The sequence below is a fragment of the Myotis nattereri genome, assembly GCF_964212035.1.
Source record: "Myotis nattereri genome assembly, chromosome: 1".
NCBI lineage: Eukaryota > Metazoa > Chordata > Mammalia > Chiroptera > Vespertilionidae > Myotis > Myotis nattereri.
Genome location: NC_138075.1, coordinates 184,948,863 through 184,962,859, shown reverse-complemented (window position 1 = coordinate 184,962,859; position 13,997 = coordinate 184,948,863). Strand labels below are relative to the sequence as shown.

At 37.2% G+C, this 13,997-nt stretch overlaps 1 protein-coding gene across 5 annotated transcripts in view; it reads right to left on the bottom strand.

Annotated features, from left to right (window-relative positions):
* The window catches only part of ANKRD17 (ankyrin repeat domain 17), a gene marked incomplete at its 5' end in the record, with an annotated part of 174,194 nt that overhangs the window by 33,261 nt on the left and 126,936 nt on the right, over nt 1-13,997 (bottom strand). For all 5 annotated transcript variants that reach the window (XM_081101267.1, XM_081101268.1, XM_081101270.1 and 2 more), the window contains one exon: nt 12,903-13,019. In XM_081101267.1, the coding sequence (XP_080957393.1) occupies nt 12,903-13,019 (117 nt within the window). The remainder of the gene's footprint in view (nt 1-12,902; nt 13,020-13,997) is intronic.

The window sequence follows — 13,997 nt, the reverse complement described above, 5'->3', positions numbered from 1 at the left end:
TCATGGGGTTAGCCTGGGAAGAGCTGCCACTGCCAATTGCTTCCCTGGTTCAAAGTCTCCTGAGGTTCCTAGGAGTTTAGGAGATAGGAGCCTGGGGGGGGGGGGGGGGGGCACAGGAATGGCATGGGCATACTCACTGGAGGGAAAGCTTATTGGGATCTTCCTTTTCATTGGTTTTAAAAGCTGGTATTTAGGGGAGGTCTTAAGGGAGGATATCATCAACTTTATGCTGATGAACCAAAAAGTGAGATTTATTCTCTTAATTTGTCTGTCCTTGGGTGTGGCTGGCAAATGACACTAATTTCTTTTCTGTCTCCTGAGTTCGGTGATTTAAGCTATTTACCCTCTGGGTTGGGAAGAAGTGAAAACCTTTTACTGGTAAGTATCCTTGGTTTAGGGAAGATAGGATTTTAGTTTCCCTATTCTGCTTGTCCTGGAATTTTCTTAGCTTCTTACTATCCTACTCAAAGAGAAAATATTACTCAAAGTATATACTTACTATATACTCAAAGAGAAAATATTTTCAAAGGATCAAAATGAAATTAATGATAAAAATCTAATTTTAAAATGGGTGAATGATAAAGAAATATGTAGCTTCCTAATCACTAAACATATACCCATAGCATGTGTTGTTCATTAATTTGGTAAAAATAAAAAAGATATCATATATCAGCATGAGCTTTGGAAAATAAGTTGTTTCCTATACTGCTATGGGTATATATATTTACTTTTTTTTTTTAAAATATATTTTATTGATTTTTTTACAGAGAGGAAGGGAGAGAGATAGAGAGTTAGAAACATCGATCAGCTGCCTCCTGCACACCTCCTATTGGGGATGTGCCAGCAACCAAGGTACATGCCCTTTACCGGAATTGAACCTGGGACCTTTCAGTCCGCAGGCCAACGCTCTATCCACTGATCCAAACCGGTTTCGGCTATATTTACATTTTAGGAAAGGTAATTTGGAAACCTCCTATGAAAATTACAAACTGCTTATCCTACGAATTTATTCTTCATAAAATGACTGTCTCTGGTGAAAAGATATAGGTTCAATAAGTCCACCATAAAATTAATTATAATAGCAGTAAAAAAAAAAAAAAAGGTAAATCCATCAAATGGTGGGGACAAATTAACAACACACCTTCATCGAATATAGGCAGCCATGAAAAGTCTCTAAATATATACTTCGGAAAATGCTCACAATTTACATTTGTTAGGAAAGAAAGAAAAGGCACAGTGCAGACAAATTCTCCCATTTATAGGGGAAGGCCACCCTCATGTGAGTCTATTTGTAGAAGTACAAAAAACAGCCCCACTAAGGATAAATATCAAAGGCTTACTAGTGACTATCTCTAGAGAGTGGGACTAGAGAGGGGTAGCTGGAAGATGGCGATTTTTAGTTTTACTTTATATATCTGTACATTGTTTCTATTTGTCAAAATGAGTACATATTACTTTCATAAGTAAAAAAAGTTAAGCATAAGTTTCAAAGTCAAATAATATCTCTTAATAAGCTATTTTAACTATTCCATTTTTCTCCTTGGTTCATAAAGTGAGAAAAACCTTCAAACTCCTTTGTTTGTATATACTCTTACAGATATTTTCAAACTAAAAAAAAAGGTACTCCCTGCCCATAACCTAGCATTCTGTAGATTTTATATTTTAAATATTAGATGTCAAAACAATGATACTCAGTTTATCAAAAATATCCCAATGTCCTAACTAATGAAACCAGAGCTCAAAGACAAGTTCATAAGCCAAATTAACATTATTTTTCATCAGAAAATGTCTAACTTCATTCTTTAAGTCTTTTGCTTTTGCTAGATACTCATCCTGCCTTTTCTCTTTCTTTTAATTTTTTAAAAAGTTATTTCAGAGAGGAAGGGAGAGGGGAGAGAGTTAGAAACATCAATAATGAGAGAGAATCAATGACCAGCTGCCTCCTGCCCACCTCCTACAGGTATGTGCCCTTAATCGGAATTGAACCTGGGACCCTTCAGTCTACAGGCCAACATTCTATCCACTGAGCCAAACCAGCTAGGGCTCACCCTGCCTTTTCAAATTATCCCAGTTAGGAGTCCGAAAGGTTTTGCACAACTTTTAAGTTTTTACACCCTAGGGCAATGCACCATAATTACATTCTCTTTGGGGGTAGAGATAAGACTTTTATTCCTGAAAAGGAAAACAGTTCAGGAGAATCTGTAGAAAACTGATACTTTCTCAGGCAGATAGACTTCAGGAAAGAATACAAATGGAAGTTGAAATTGTAGAAATTGTCTTAGTAGCACCCCTAGAAACTTTTGGTGGGTCTCTAGAAACTCCAGTCTGAAGAAGGGGAGAGGAACTTTTGACTTTTCAAAAGGACTAAGAAGAAAACAGTAATTGTTTGGTGACTTTCACTCCCTAGGTCACTGTCTGGGAGGAGGAGTTATATATGATTGGTGGTTTTAAAAGAAGGAACTGAGCATGTGCTGACTCAGCTCATTGCTTTAGTGGGGCTACCGGTTGGTCCTCAGGAAAAATGCTTTCTCTGCCTGAACTCCAGTGAGGGAGGCTGTCGTCCTGTTTTGCTCTGATTTTGATAGAAAGAATGGGTAAGTGCCAGGGGAAGAGGAAAAGTGGAAGTGGGGGTGAAGGGTGTGGCAGAAAAATATTTTCAAGGAGACTGAGGCTGTAGATATAAAGCCTCTACAAATCAGTTAGGAATAATACATATTTTAAGCTATATTATGTCTGTATGAACAGAAAAACCTTGAGAAAGGTATAGGAAATAGCTTTTGGGGGATCAAAATAACAAGTGAAGTTTAAGACTTTTGACTAGGTCAGGATGGGTAGTTTTTGTGGGCTGCATTTTTAAATTTGTCCAGTGGCAGGGAAAGAATTTTTTTTTATTGGATACATCTTCCATTTACTTTTTATTTTTTAATTTATCTTTATTGTTGTTAAGTATACAGATGTCCCCTTTTCCCCCCATTGGCCCCCTCTATTCCACTCCTGCTCCCAGGAAGAACTTTTCAAAAATAGACAAGTTTAAATCAGAAAGCAAGCTTTCATCTAAACCCAGGTGGCCAAGATGTGGGAGTGATGGGCCAGGGCAGGTCTTAGTGTTGGGGTGTGGCTATATCTCAGGTATGCTAATGCCTCTAGCTTTAAAGAATTCAGTGAAAGCTAGCCCTCTGGCAACAGGAAGAGCCTAGATACCAAACTTTTATAGTTCAGCCTTAGGGCTAAGCCTTTCTTGTTTCTCAATTTTGAAGTTCTAAAGCTAGTATTCTGATAACCTCATAGATCTTACTAAATTTGGACTCACTAAAAAATGGGGCACAAATTCAGAGGTCCTAGTGAAACTCTTTTTGGGGGAGAGACCTGAGACTATGGCTGCAAAGGCATGGCGCTCTGTAAAACTTAAGAATTAGACAAGATAGATACAGATTTAAGAGGCATCATGAATTTGTAGGTTGTAGTTGAATTAATGAATTAAATGAGATTACTGAAAGGAAGAAATTATAACTATACAAGTGTACAATTATGTGTGCCTGAGGAGGAAAGGGGAGAATATCCAATACGTAAGAGGGAGAGTAAATGAAACTATAGAAGACCTTAATAGGGCACAGGAAGATAATCAGAAGTAGCTTCAATGAGAAAAGTTTCATGAAGGAAGGCAAATCACAAAGTATCAAAGAACTGAAAAGAGGTAACAGGACTGGGCAGTAAAGATGGCACTGGTGATCTCTGCCACAGTTCATTGGAATAATGGGGGAGCAGGCAAATGATCCTGGATTGAGGATTAAAAATATAAAGAGTAGAGTTGAAACAGGCTAATAAGCGAGGATAAATAGAATAGGGAAACTAAGAGAGCTAACCAAAGTTTTCAGCCATCTATTAAATCCTATTTTCCCTAAGAGTAAATGGTTTGCACTTCTCCCCAACCAGGGTAAACAATCATGCTACTCAGGGAGACAGCAGAAACCAGTAAGTGCCACTTGCTAACTACACCCAATGATAGATGAAGATAATAAACCTCATTTTGGTATGTCAGCATAAAGATGATGAATATTCTATTGAGATCCTCTCCTAAGACTTCCCCTTAACGTCTAGCCTTTTTTTAGTGGGGGGGAGGGGGGGGGACACGACAGAGAGAGAAACATCTGGGCCAGATCTAACCTGCAACCCAGCACCACCACCCCCCATTCTTTCCCCATAGGCACGCATCTCCTAAACTCTAAAGAACCCCACAAGGCTTGCAACCAGGGCAGCAAGGGGCAGTGGCAGTTCATCCTGGGCAAATCCCCTGCTCTTGTCCCCAAGACCCTCTTTTCTCTGACTTCTTAGTGAACCAAAGCAGATCAGCCTAGGCTCATTTCCCCAGCCCTTCCTTGTTTCATTGCCCCCAGCTTTAATACTAGTCCTCTAAAATTCACCCGGATTGTGTTGTGATTTTATTTTTTGTACGAAGCCAAGAACTCACACTTTACTAGCTGGCCCTAGGCAGATCCACTCAGAGCTAGGTCCCCTTTCTGGTAACAGAGTCAATAAGATTATTCTCTTAAAATATTTGGAGAAGGAAATAAAATACTAAGTTTGAGGTAAAGTTTCATTAGGATAGTTACCTTAAGTTGTAGGCAGAGGGTAGTACTTGATGAAATAGCAGATACTCAAGATAAAGATAAAGGAGTATGGGGGAGGTGGTAAAAACTGATACAAGATCCCAAAGAAAACAAACAGAATAAAACCATTAAGATTCAAATAAGTCTGGAGGTACAGGAAAACAGTAAGATATTTAGTCTACATCCTAATTTGTTCACAAGAAACCTGCCTGGGCCTCATTTCACTTACAGGGGATTAGGAGTATGTGGGGGGAGGGTAGAGGCTTTGAAGAGTCAAGTTGTAGAATAATCTTACTGTGGAAAAGGAAAAAACACCAGCTGGGTTGGTGCCCTTTAAGTGAGGAATCAGGAACAAAGTACCATTTAAGAGTTAAGATTTTAAAAATGAGAACGTAAGGATTTAGGAAGAGGTAATCCAGACTAAAGAAATACCACCTGCACAAAAATGTAGATATATGAAAGTGAATGAGATATGTGAGGAGTAGAAAACCATAGTGAATGATGGATCTGGAAAATTAAGATAGGAGAACCTGAATGTTCGGAATGTCCCACGTAGATAATGAAGAGACGGAAAGTTTTCTGAAGAGGGAGTGAGGCAATCCCACCTGCGTATTAGAAAACTAAGGGAACTGTGAAAGAATTACACTAGGATGAAGGATTAGAATGAAGGCAAAAAGTGACAGAGGCAAAGCTAGTTATTTAAAAGGGAGACTGTTAAGAAGTCTACTGCAATAATGAGAAGAGATGACTCAAGAGGATGGAACAGAAGCTAATACAGAAATTGCCAAAGCTCAGTAAAAGTGATGATGATGACATCAATACAGTTAATATGTAGGGGGGTTACTGTTTCAGGCACTGGATTAAATTAATTTACAACACTAAGTCATTAAGTGGATGTTGGGAATGGGAAGTAAGATAAGTGAGAAGATGAAAGTGACATCAAGAGTTCATTTCTGAATAATGGGAAGTGATATCAACAGAAAAGAGATAAAAATGTGAGGAACAAAATCAAACAAGAATTTATTGATAACCTGTATGTACTCAGCATGGTTCAGGTCTCTTAAAACTCTTCAGTAAACTAAACAAAACTAACCCTGCTCTCATGAAGCTGAAGAAGCTAACATTTAATTGGGGTTTGGGGGATATGCAGACGATAATCATAAAAAACATTACAGTTGTCCCTCGGTATTCATGGGGGATTGGTTCCATGACACACACACACACCCCACCTCAGGTAACAAAATCTGAGAATGCTTAAGTCCCTTACATAACATGGCTTAGTATTTGCATATAATCTACACACATCCTCCTGTATACTTTAAATCATCCCTAGATGACTTATAATCAATACAATGTAAATGCTATGTAAATAGTTGTTACACTGTAATTTTTAGAAAATAATTACAAGAAAAAAGAGCATGTACATGTTCAGTACAGACGCAACCATGGTAGGCCTAACTACACGGTATATGTGAGCAACAACATAATATTTCCCTCCACAAATATGTTCCATCCACAGTGGCCGTATTTACATATGCAAAATCTGCCCACTGTGCCTAGTTTCTAAAGAGGTGTTACATACAATGTAAAACAGGAATACGAGAACAGGGGGCAAAGAAGTGTGTATATGGAAACAGTTAATCCTCACCTGAGGATATTTTTTCCACTGGATTTTTTTTTTTTCTTTAAGAATGAAAGACACAGAGACAGAAATGTTGATACGACAGAGACACATCGACTGGTTGCACAGGTGCCCTGACTGGGCCTGGGGAACCTGCAACCAAGGTAAGTGCCTATGATTGGAACAGAACCTGTGACCCTTCAGTCCACACACTGACACTCTAACCACTAAGAAAAACTGGCTATGGCAAGGGGTTTTAATTTTAAACAGGGTGATCAGTGTAAGCCTCATGAAAGTGAAGTTTAAGCAAACATCTAAAAGGTATGCAGCATTTCAAGCAAAGGAAACAGCCAGTGCATAAGTTGTATTTTCAAGTAGGCTAGTGTAGCTCAGAATAGTAAAAAAGGACTGTCAAGAGTATTAGGGGGGGGGCCCTGACTGGTTTGGCTCAGTGGATAGAGCGTCAGCCTGCGGACTCAAGGGTCCGGGGTTCGATTCAAGTCAAGGGCATGTAACCTTGGTTGCGGGCACATCCCCAGTGGGGAGTGTGCAGGAGGCAGCTGATCGATGTTTCTCTCTCATCGATGTTTCTAACTCCCTATCCCTCTCTCTTCCTCTCTGTAAAAAATTAGTAAAATATATTAAAAAAAAAAAAAGAGTATTAGGGGGCTTGTTCACCTAAGGCCTGGCAGGTGTTTTAAAGAATTGATCTTTTTTTCTTCTTTTTTTAAAAATATATTTTATTGATTTTACAGAGGAAGGGACAGGGATAGAGAGTTAGAAACATCGATCAGCTGCCTCCTGCACACTCCCCACTGGGTATGTGCCCGCAACCAAGGTACATGCCCTTAATAGGAATCGAACCCGGGACCCTTGAGTCCGCAGGCCGACGCTCTATCCACTGAGCCAAAACGGTCAGGGCTTGATCTTCTTATTCTGAGGGTTTTGAGAAGAGTGATGATTTGATTTAAATGATGTAAGAGGATTACTCTAAGCACTGAAGAGAGAATAAAGAGCAATAATGGAATCTGGGAGACCAGTTAACTACTGAGGTAATACATGTAAGAAATGATGTTCATGACTTCAACCAGGGTGAGGAGTGATGAAAAGTGATTAAGATTCTAGATATACATAGTTCTAAGGCAAAGGTAACAAGATTTTCCAAAACATTAGAGAATAGACAGAAATCAACAATGACTTCAAGGTTTTTAGCCTGAGCAATTACAAGACAGAATTGTGAGTTAAGGATACCCATATGAAAGGTTTATTTAAGTATCCAAATGGGCATGTTGGGTAGTAAGTTGGATATGCGAAAATAGTGTTTAGGAAAGGTGTCTGGGCTAATGATACAAATTAGGGATCAGCTGGTATGTATTTAAAGCTAAGAAGTAGGATGAAATGACCAGTGGATAAACTAGATCATGTAATGAGCTAAGGGGCTCACCAACTAAGAGGGGAGACAAGGAGGAACAAGCAGAGCAGACAGGTATTATAATGAAAGTGAAATGAAGAAAGTGATAAGGATAGAGTAGTAATCACTGGATTCAGCTACATGAAAGTCACTGAAGACCATAAAAGTAGTTTATTTTGGTGGAATTGTGGGAGTGAGAACATAGCAGGAGTAGATTCAAGAGAAAGAAAGAATTGAAGATTAGACACGAGGAGCAAAGAAAATGGGTTTGTAACTAAAAATTGGGGAGAATGAGGATTGGAAGAAACAGTGTTGTTGTTTTTTTAAATGGGATAAATAAGCTTGTGTGATGATAAGAATAATCCAGGAGTGGAGGATAAATGACACAGAAAAGATAATTGCTACACCAGTGTTTTGCAAGAGAGACCAAATGCAGGGACTGGTTACAAAGTTTATTTAGTAACTGGTAGAAAGTATATGGGTACAGGGATTGGTGGGTAGGTAGATAGAGTGGGATAAGTTTTAGCAGTTTTCTGATACTTCAGTTTTATCACTGATGTAGGATGCTAGATCATCAAGTGAAAATGAAGAAGAGGATGTACTCAAAGCCAGAGGCTAAAGAAGAAATTAATAAATAGTGGCTGGGAGAATGAACCAAACTAGGGGAATAGAGAATGACTCTTGGGTAGCATTGAAGGGTTCGCTGTCACACATTTAAAGTAAAATTAGTCATCAAGGTTGAATGTTGTTTTTCTACACACATTTAGTTACTAGGGTACAGATGAGAATAAGGAGAAAGAAAAGAATAAGGAACTATGAAGGGTGGTAGGATAAATGGATCCTGTATTTTATTGGTAAGCAGAGTATTGCCAGGATTACGGGAGGTAGAATTCTAGAGGGAGTAAAACTGAAAAGATAGGAATCAGAGAATGAAATGTATAAAATTGAGATTGTGGGATGGGCATATTAATAGCTTTAGGTAATGGCAAAAAAAACCCTGAAAATATATATCACAAATATTGTAAAAATGTACCCCACATTTCTCCCTAAAAGGCTATGAATGTTAATAAAGAAAAGGTAAGAAGAGCAACAGTAAGTAGTAAAGTGGAAGCGTGAAACAAATATCAAAAACACAAACCAACAATATCGACTAAGGGTTCTAACAGCCAAGAACAAAACCTAGTTGTTAATGTCCTAAGAGAACAAGCAATAAACTGAAAATTCCATAGTTCGACAGGATGAACTGTTCCAAAGTGGAGACTCTGCCACATAGTAAATGCTCAGTAAATAAATGTTTGCTGAATAATGATGAGGAAATGAATCTTGTAAATATAATGGGGACCATCCTCAGCAGCAGTTCTTACAAATCTATTAACCAAAATTTTCAAATTAGGCTGGTCAAAAAAACATGTTTATATAAGCAACAAGTTACCCATGTAGAAATCCAGCTTAGACCAAATAAGACCAATTCCAGTGATTGTTTCTAAATCAGAAATGGTGGAGCCAAAATGTACTGTCTTTCAAATGGCAAGTATTATTTTCCTAGAAGTAAATCATAACTAAAAACTAATGAACCAAACCCTATCAAATCCCAATCTGGTCATTCTTCAAATAGAAATACTGAAATTATAGAAGCTTCTCCATAATTTAGAATTTTATGTACCACCCCCATTCAAAATTGTTTATAAAGTATCAGTGCATATGAATCAACTTAACGTTTAATTAATTTATAATTAAAAATTATTTATCACCTTTGAGGTTTAATATGATAAAACATGTGTAATTTGAAAATTCCTTTGACTTGCTTTAAATCTGAGGTTCTTGAAAGCACAAACATCAAGGTAAATGTTGGCAAGAATTCAAGCCCCAGCCGATTTGGTGCAGTGGATAAAGCATCAGCCTGGGAACCGAAAGGTCCCGGGTTTAGGGCAAGGGCACATACCTGGTTGCAGGCTCCTCCCCGGCCCAGGCCCTGGTCAGAGCTTATGCAGGAGGCAACCAATTGATGTGTTTCTCTCACACAGATATTTCTCTCTGTCTTTCCCTCTCTTCCATTCTCTCTCTTAAAAAAAAAAAAAATCAATGGAAAAATATCCTCAGGTGAGGTTTAAAAAAAAGAATTCAAGACATTGACACTGATGTATTGTTGATGGTAGAGTAAGAAAATATTCTGAAAGTATAAAATTTAAAACATATTGGCCCAAGCAAAGAAACTTACTCTGTAAAAATAAAAGCACCAAAATATAAGAAAGTATGTATAAGGATGTTTATTGCAACATTTTTTATAGTGATAAAAAGCTGGAAACAAACTTACTATGGGATATATTCTGCAGTTATTTAAGTCACTATCATTTGACAATATCCATCAGTTACTGAGGGGAAAAAGCAAGTATTACAATAATATGCTTGCACTATTCCTTTTTAGGATTTTTTTATTGAGTTTTAGAGAGAGAGAGAAAGTGTTTCGATGTGAAAGTAAAACAATTATCGGCTGCCTCCTGCACACCCTCACTAAGGATCAGATGCAACCTGGGCATGTGCCCTGACTGGGAAGTGAACCGGCAACTGTTGGATGCATGGGACAATGCCCAACCAACTGTGCCACACCGGCCAGGGCTTGCATGATTTATTTTTTTGATTGATTTCAGAGAGGAAGGGAGAGGGGAGAGCTAGAAACATCAATGATGAGAGATAATCATTGATTGGCTGCCTTCTTCACGCCCCCTACTGGGGATGGAGCCCGAAAACCCGGCATGTGCCCTTGACCTGAATCAAACCCAGAACCCTTTAGTCCAAAGGCCAATGCTCTATCCATAGAGCCAAACCAGCTAGGGCTTGCATGATTTTCTTAAAAAGTATTTATTGAGTACCTACAACATGCAAGGCATCCTTTTGTGGTGCATATATTCTAGTGGGAAAGATAAACAAAATAACTAAATAAAATATTTAGAATATTTGAAAGCAAAAATAAGTTACAAGAGTAAAAAGAGTATTTGTGGAAGGGAGAATAAAATATGAGGCATCTGCATGAGACATTCAAGGCAGAAGGCACAGCAAGGGCAAAAAGAGGATGGACAATGGATGGAGCAAAGTGACCAAAAGAAAGGAATAAAAAAAGACCAGAGAGGTGTAAGGAGTAGTGTGGGTGGATACATCATGTAGGCTCTTAAAAGACTTTATAGGTAATTACAGAGTTGAGAACTTTAGTTATTAACTTATGATGACTATGCTTTTCTTTAGTCATCTTTGCATATTTCACAGTTTAAACTGAACACAATATTGTAACAAAGAAAAAACAATGAATTTGATTGAGAATAGACAATAAAGCTGCTTCCTACTTTGTAATCCATATGTATGCAATAAATTCTAAATGTATTTAACGTAATGTATGATCAAAGGTATGAGAAAAATAAAGATTTTATTTAAAAATAGATGTCTATGTTCAGCTATAGAAAAAATGTTTAGATTCACAAAAATGAAAGAAATGGCTGTCAAATCTCAGAGGAAAGGTGGGGGTGGGGGGGTGAGGGGGGATGGGAAGAGATCTACCAAAGAACTTTTATGCATATATGCATAACCCAGACAATAGGGTGGTGGAGGCCTGGGGAGGGGGCCAGGTGGGGGGCCAATGGGAGAAAAAGGGGACATAATGTAATACTTTCAACAATAAAGATTTTTAATAAATAAATGTGAAAATAGGTCAAGTAATAGTTACAGTATTTTTCATAATTACTCTCAATGGGCTTTTTAAAAAAACTTCAAATTAGCCAAAAAGCTAACTTTTGTTTGATCAGAATCTAAATCAGAAAGTTTTAAAATGAAGAATACCCAATATTAAATACATTTTTTCCAGAAAATAACTCGATATTTTCACACTTAAATTAGAATAAAGTGTTTAGAATACTTCATATTTTCTTTATTTTTATTAATTTCCAAGAGAAAGGGAGAGGGAGAGAGAGAAGAGATACAAACATCAATGATAGCCCTAGCCGACTTGACTCAGTGGATAGAACGTGGGCCGGTGGACCAAAAGGTCTTAGGTTCAGTTCGGGTCAAGGGCACATACCTTGGTTGCAGGCTCCTCTCCTGCCTGGGCCCTGGTCAGAGAGCATGCAGGAGACAACCAATGGATATGTTTCTCTCATATGGGGTGAGGATTGAAAAAAATATTTAATTTACATTTAATATGTAAAGATTTAATTGTTCACCAAATATTTATTGAGTACCTACAACATGCCAGGCATCCTTTTGTGATTAAAAAGTCTGTTTTTCCCTCTCTCTTCTACTCTCCCTAAAAATCAATGGAAAAATATCCTGGGGTGAGGATTAACAAAACAAAACAAAACAAAAAAAGAAAGAAAAGAAACGAATTATGAGAGAGACACATTGATTCCTTGCCTCCTGAATGCGCCCCAACTAGGGCCAGGGATCAAGCCTGCAACCAAGGTACATGCCCTTGATCAAAATCAAACCCAGGACCTTTCCACTCTGCAGGCCAATGCTCTGCCCACTGAGCCAAACCAGCCATGGCCATATTTTCTTAATGCAAAATGAAATAATGAAATATATAGTGTAACAAAGTCTGCAAATATAATAGCAAAATGGGCCTGACTCAAATCCAAAAGGTTGTGATTATCACTATCCTTTATAAATTTCCTGCATGATTACTATTTCTATTACATTCTTGAGGACAGTGTTATTGATAGGAAGGGGAAGTCAGAAAGGAGCTATGGAACTGCCCAAACTATATGTTGTTTGGAGTATTATATTCCCCTTGGGAAGATGGAAATGATGTAGTCTGCCTGAAAGAGAAAAGTACATGAGAATTCACCCATTTAAAAGATACACTCATTAAACATTCCACCAAGATGTATTTCACTAGTTGGTTATGCCTCAGTACTGCATTTGGTACTTCTAGTAAATATATGGTCAACAAATTACAAGGTCTAAGATCTTTGAAGTATAGGTTTGGATGGGGATTACGAGCTCATTAGTTGAGATAAGACTAAAGCTGCATTAGCACCTAGGTTTTCTGACTTTCAGGTCAATGCAATTCCTATAATTTGATGACAAAGAAAATTCTTTTAATGACATTTAAAATACTCTTAATTCTCTCTGAGCCAAACTTGGAGGGAAAACCATGTACATAATTTAAAGCAAAAGCAACAAAATGAAACATTTAAAAAGGATTACAAACTAAAGGGAATATAGCAGAAAGGGAAAAAAGTAGGTATTTTCACATGTAAAGGTTATCATTAATTACCTTTTCCAAGTCTAACTCTTCTAATAAAATACTGGCATTTTTGTTTGCTTCAGCAGCCTGTCTATCTTTGGCTTGTACTATTGATTCCATACAAAGATGACACTTCTTCAGCATCTCCTAAAATAAAAAATCAAGATGTTTCCAGCCTCAAAAAATAATTAATGTTTAATGAAAATATTAAAATATTAATTAAGGCACTTCATTGAATGAACATAAGCTATTAAGATCAGTGGTAAGGCAAAAAATAATGCTAATAAAAATACACAAGAAAGAGCCTCTAATGTTTTTCAAAATATAAATTTGACTGGTACTTTGGAAAGTAAAATTATTTACTCCTATAAATCGAATATAAATCATACAGCAAATGGAAGTGTAATAATTTATATCAGCTGGTTAATAGGCTTAAGGAAAAGGTCAATGTTAATCAAGAAAACAGATTTAAAATTCTGTGAAGTGTTTAACTGATAACAACTGTCACATACTTAAGCTTTGTTGCCAAAACCTCATGTTCAAGAATCACTGATGAAATGTCAAAGGCATATGTATTACAAATTTTTCTCAGTGGTTTCATTCTCAGAACACTTTTTATCAGGAAAGGACTATTTCCCTATAAAAACAAAAAGCCTTAATTTTAATCTTCCCCTCTCCTCCAAAAACCTAGTGGTACCCAGGAGTGTTAATTATCAGAGAAATCTAGAGGCAGGCAAGACAGTGAAAGTTAAATAAAACCTATGTTAAATAAAACCTATGTTAAATAAAACCTATGTTAAATAAAACCTATGACGAAAATCTGCTCACTCTTAGGTTAAAAACTGCTGAGAAAATATAATAGACATTTTTATATGTATTGACCTCTTTGGATTTCCAGAGTACGTCTTATAAACTAAAAATAAAAATGGCACTAGGGGAAGACCTCAATTAAATCTCTAATAATCCTAACCAGTTCATTCTTAAGATGACAGTTACTCCCACTTTTATATCATGTTGAAGACATTAAAAATTTCTTCATACAATTAAAGGTACTATGTTTATCTGTGTTTAGGTATTAAAAAAATCCACTGGGCTTGTTAATTTCTGAATATATTATCAGTCTGG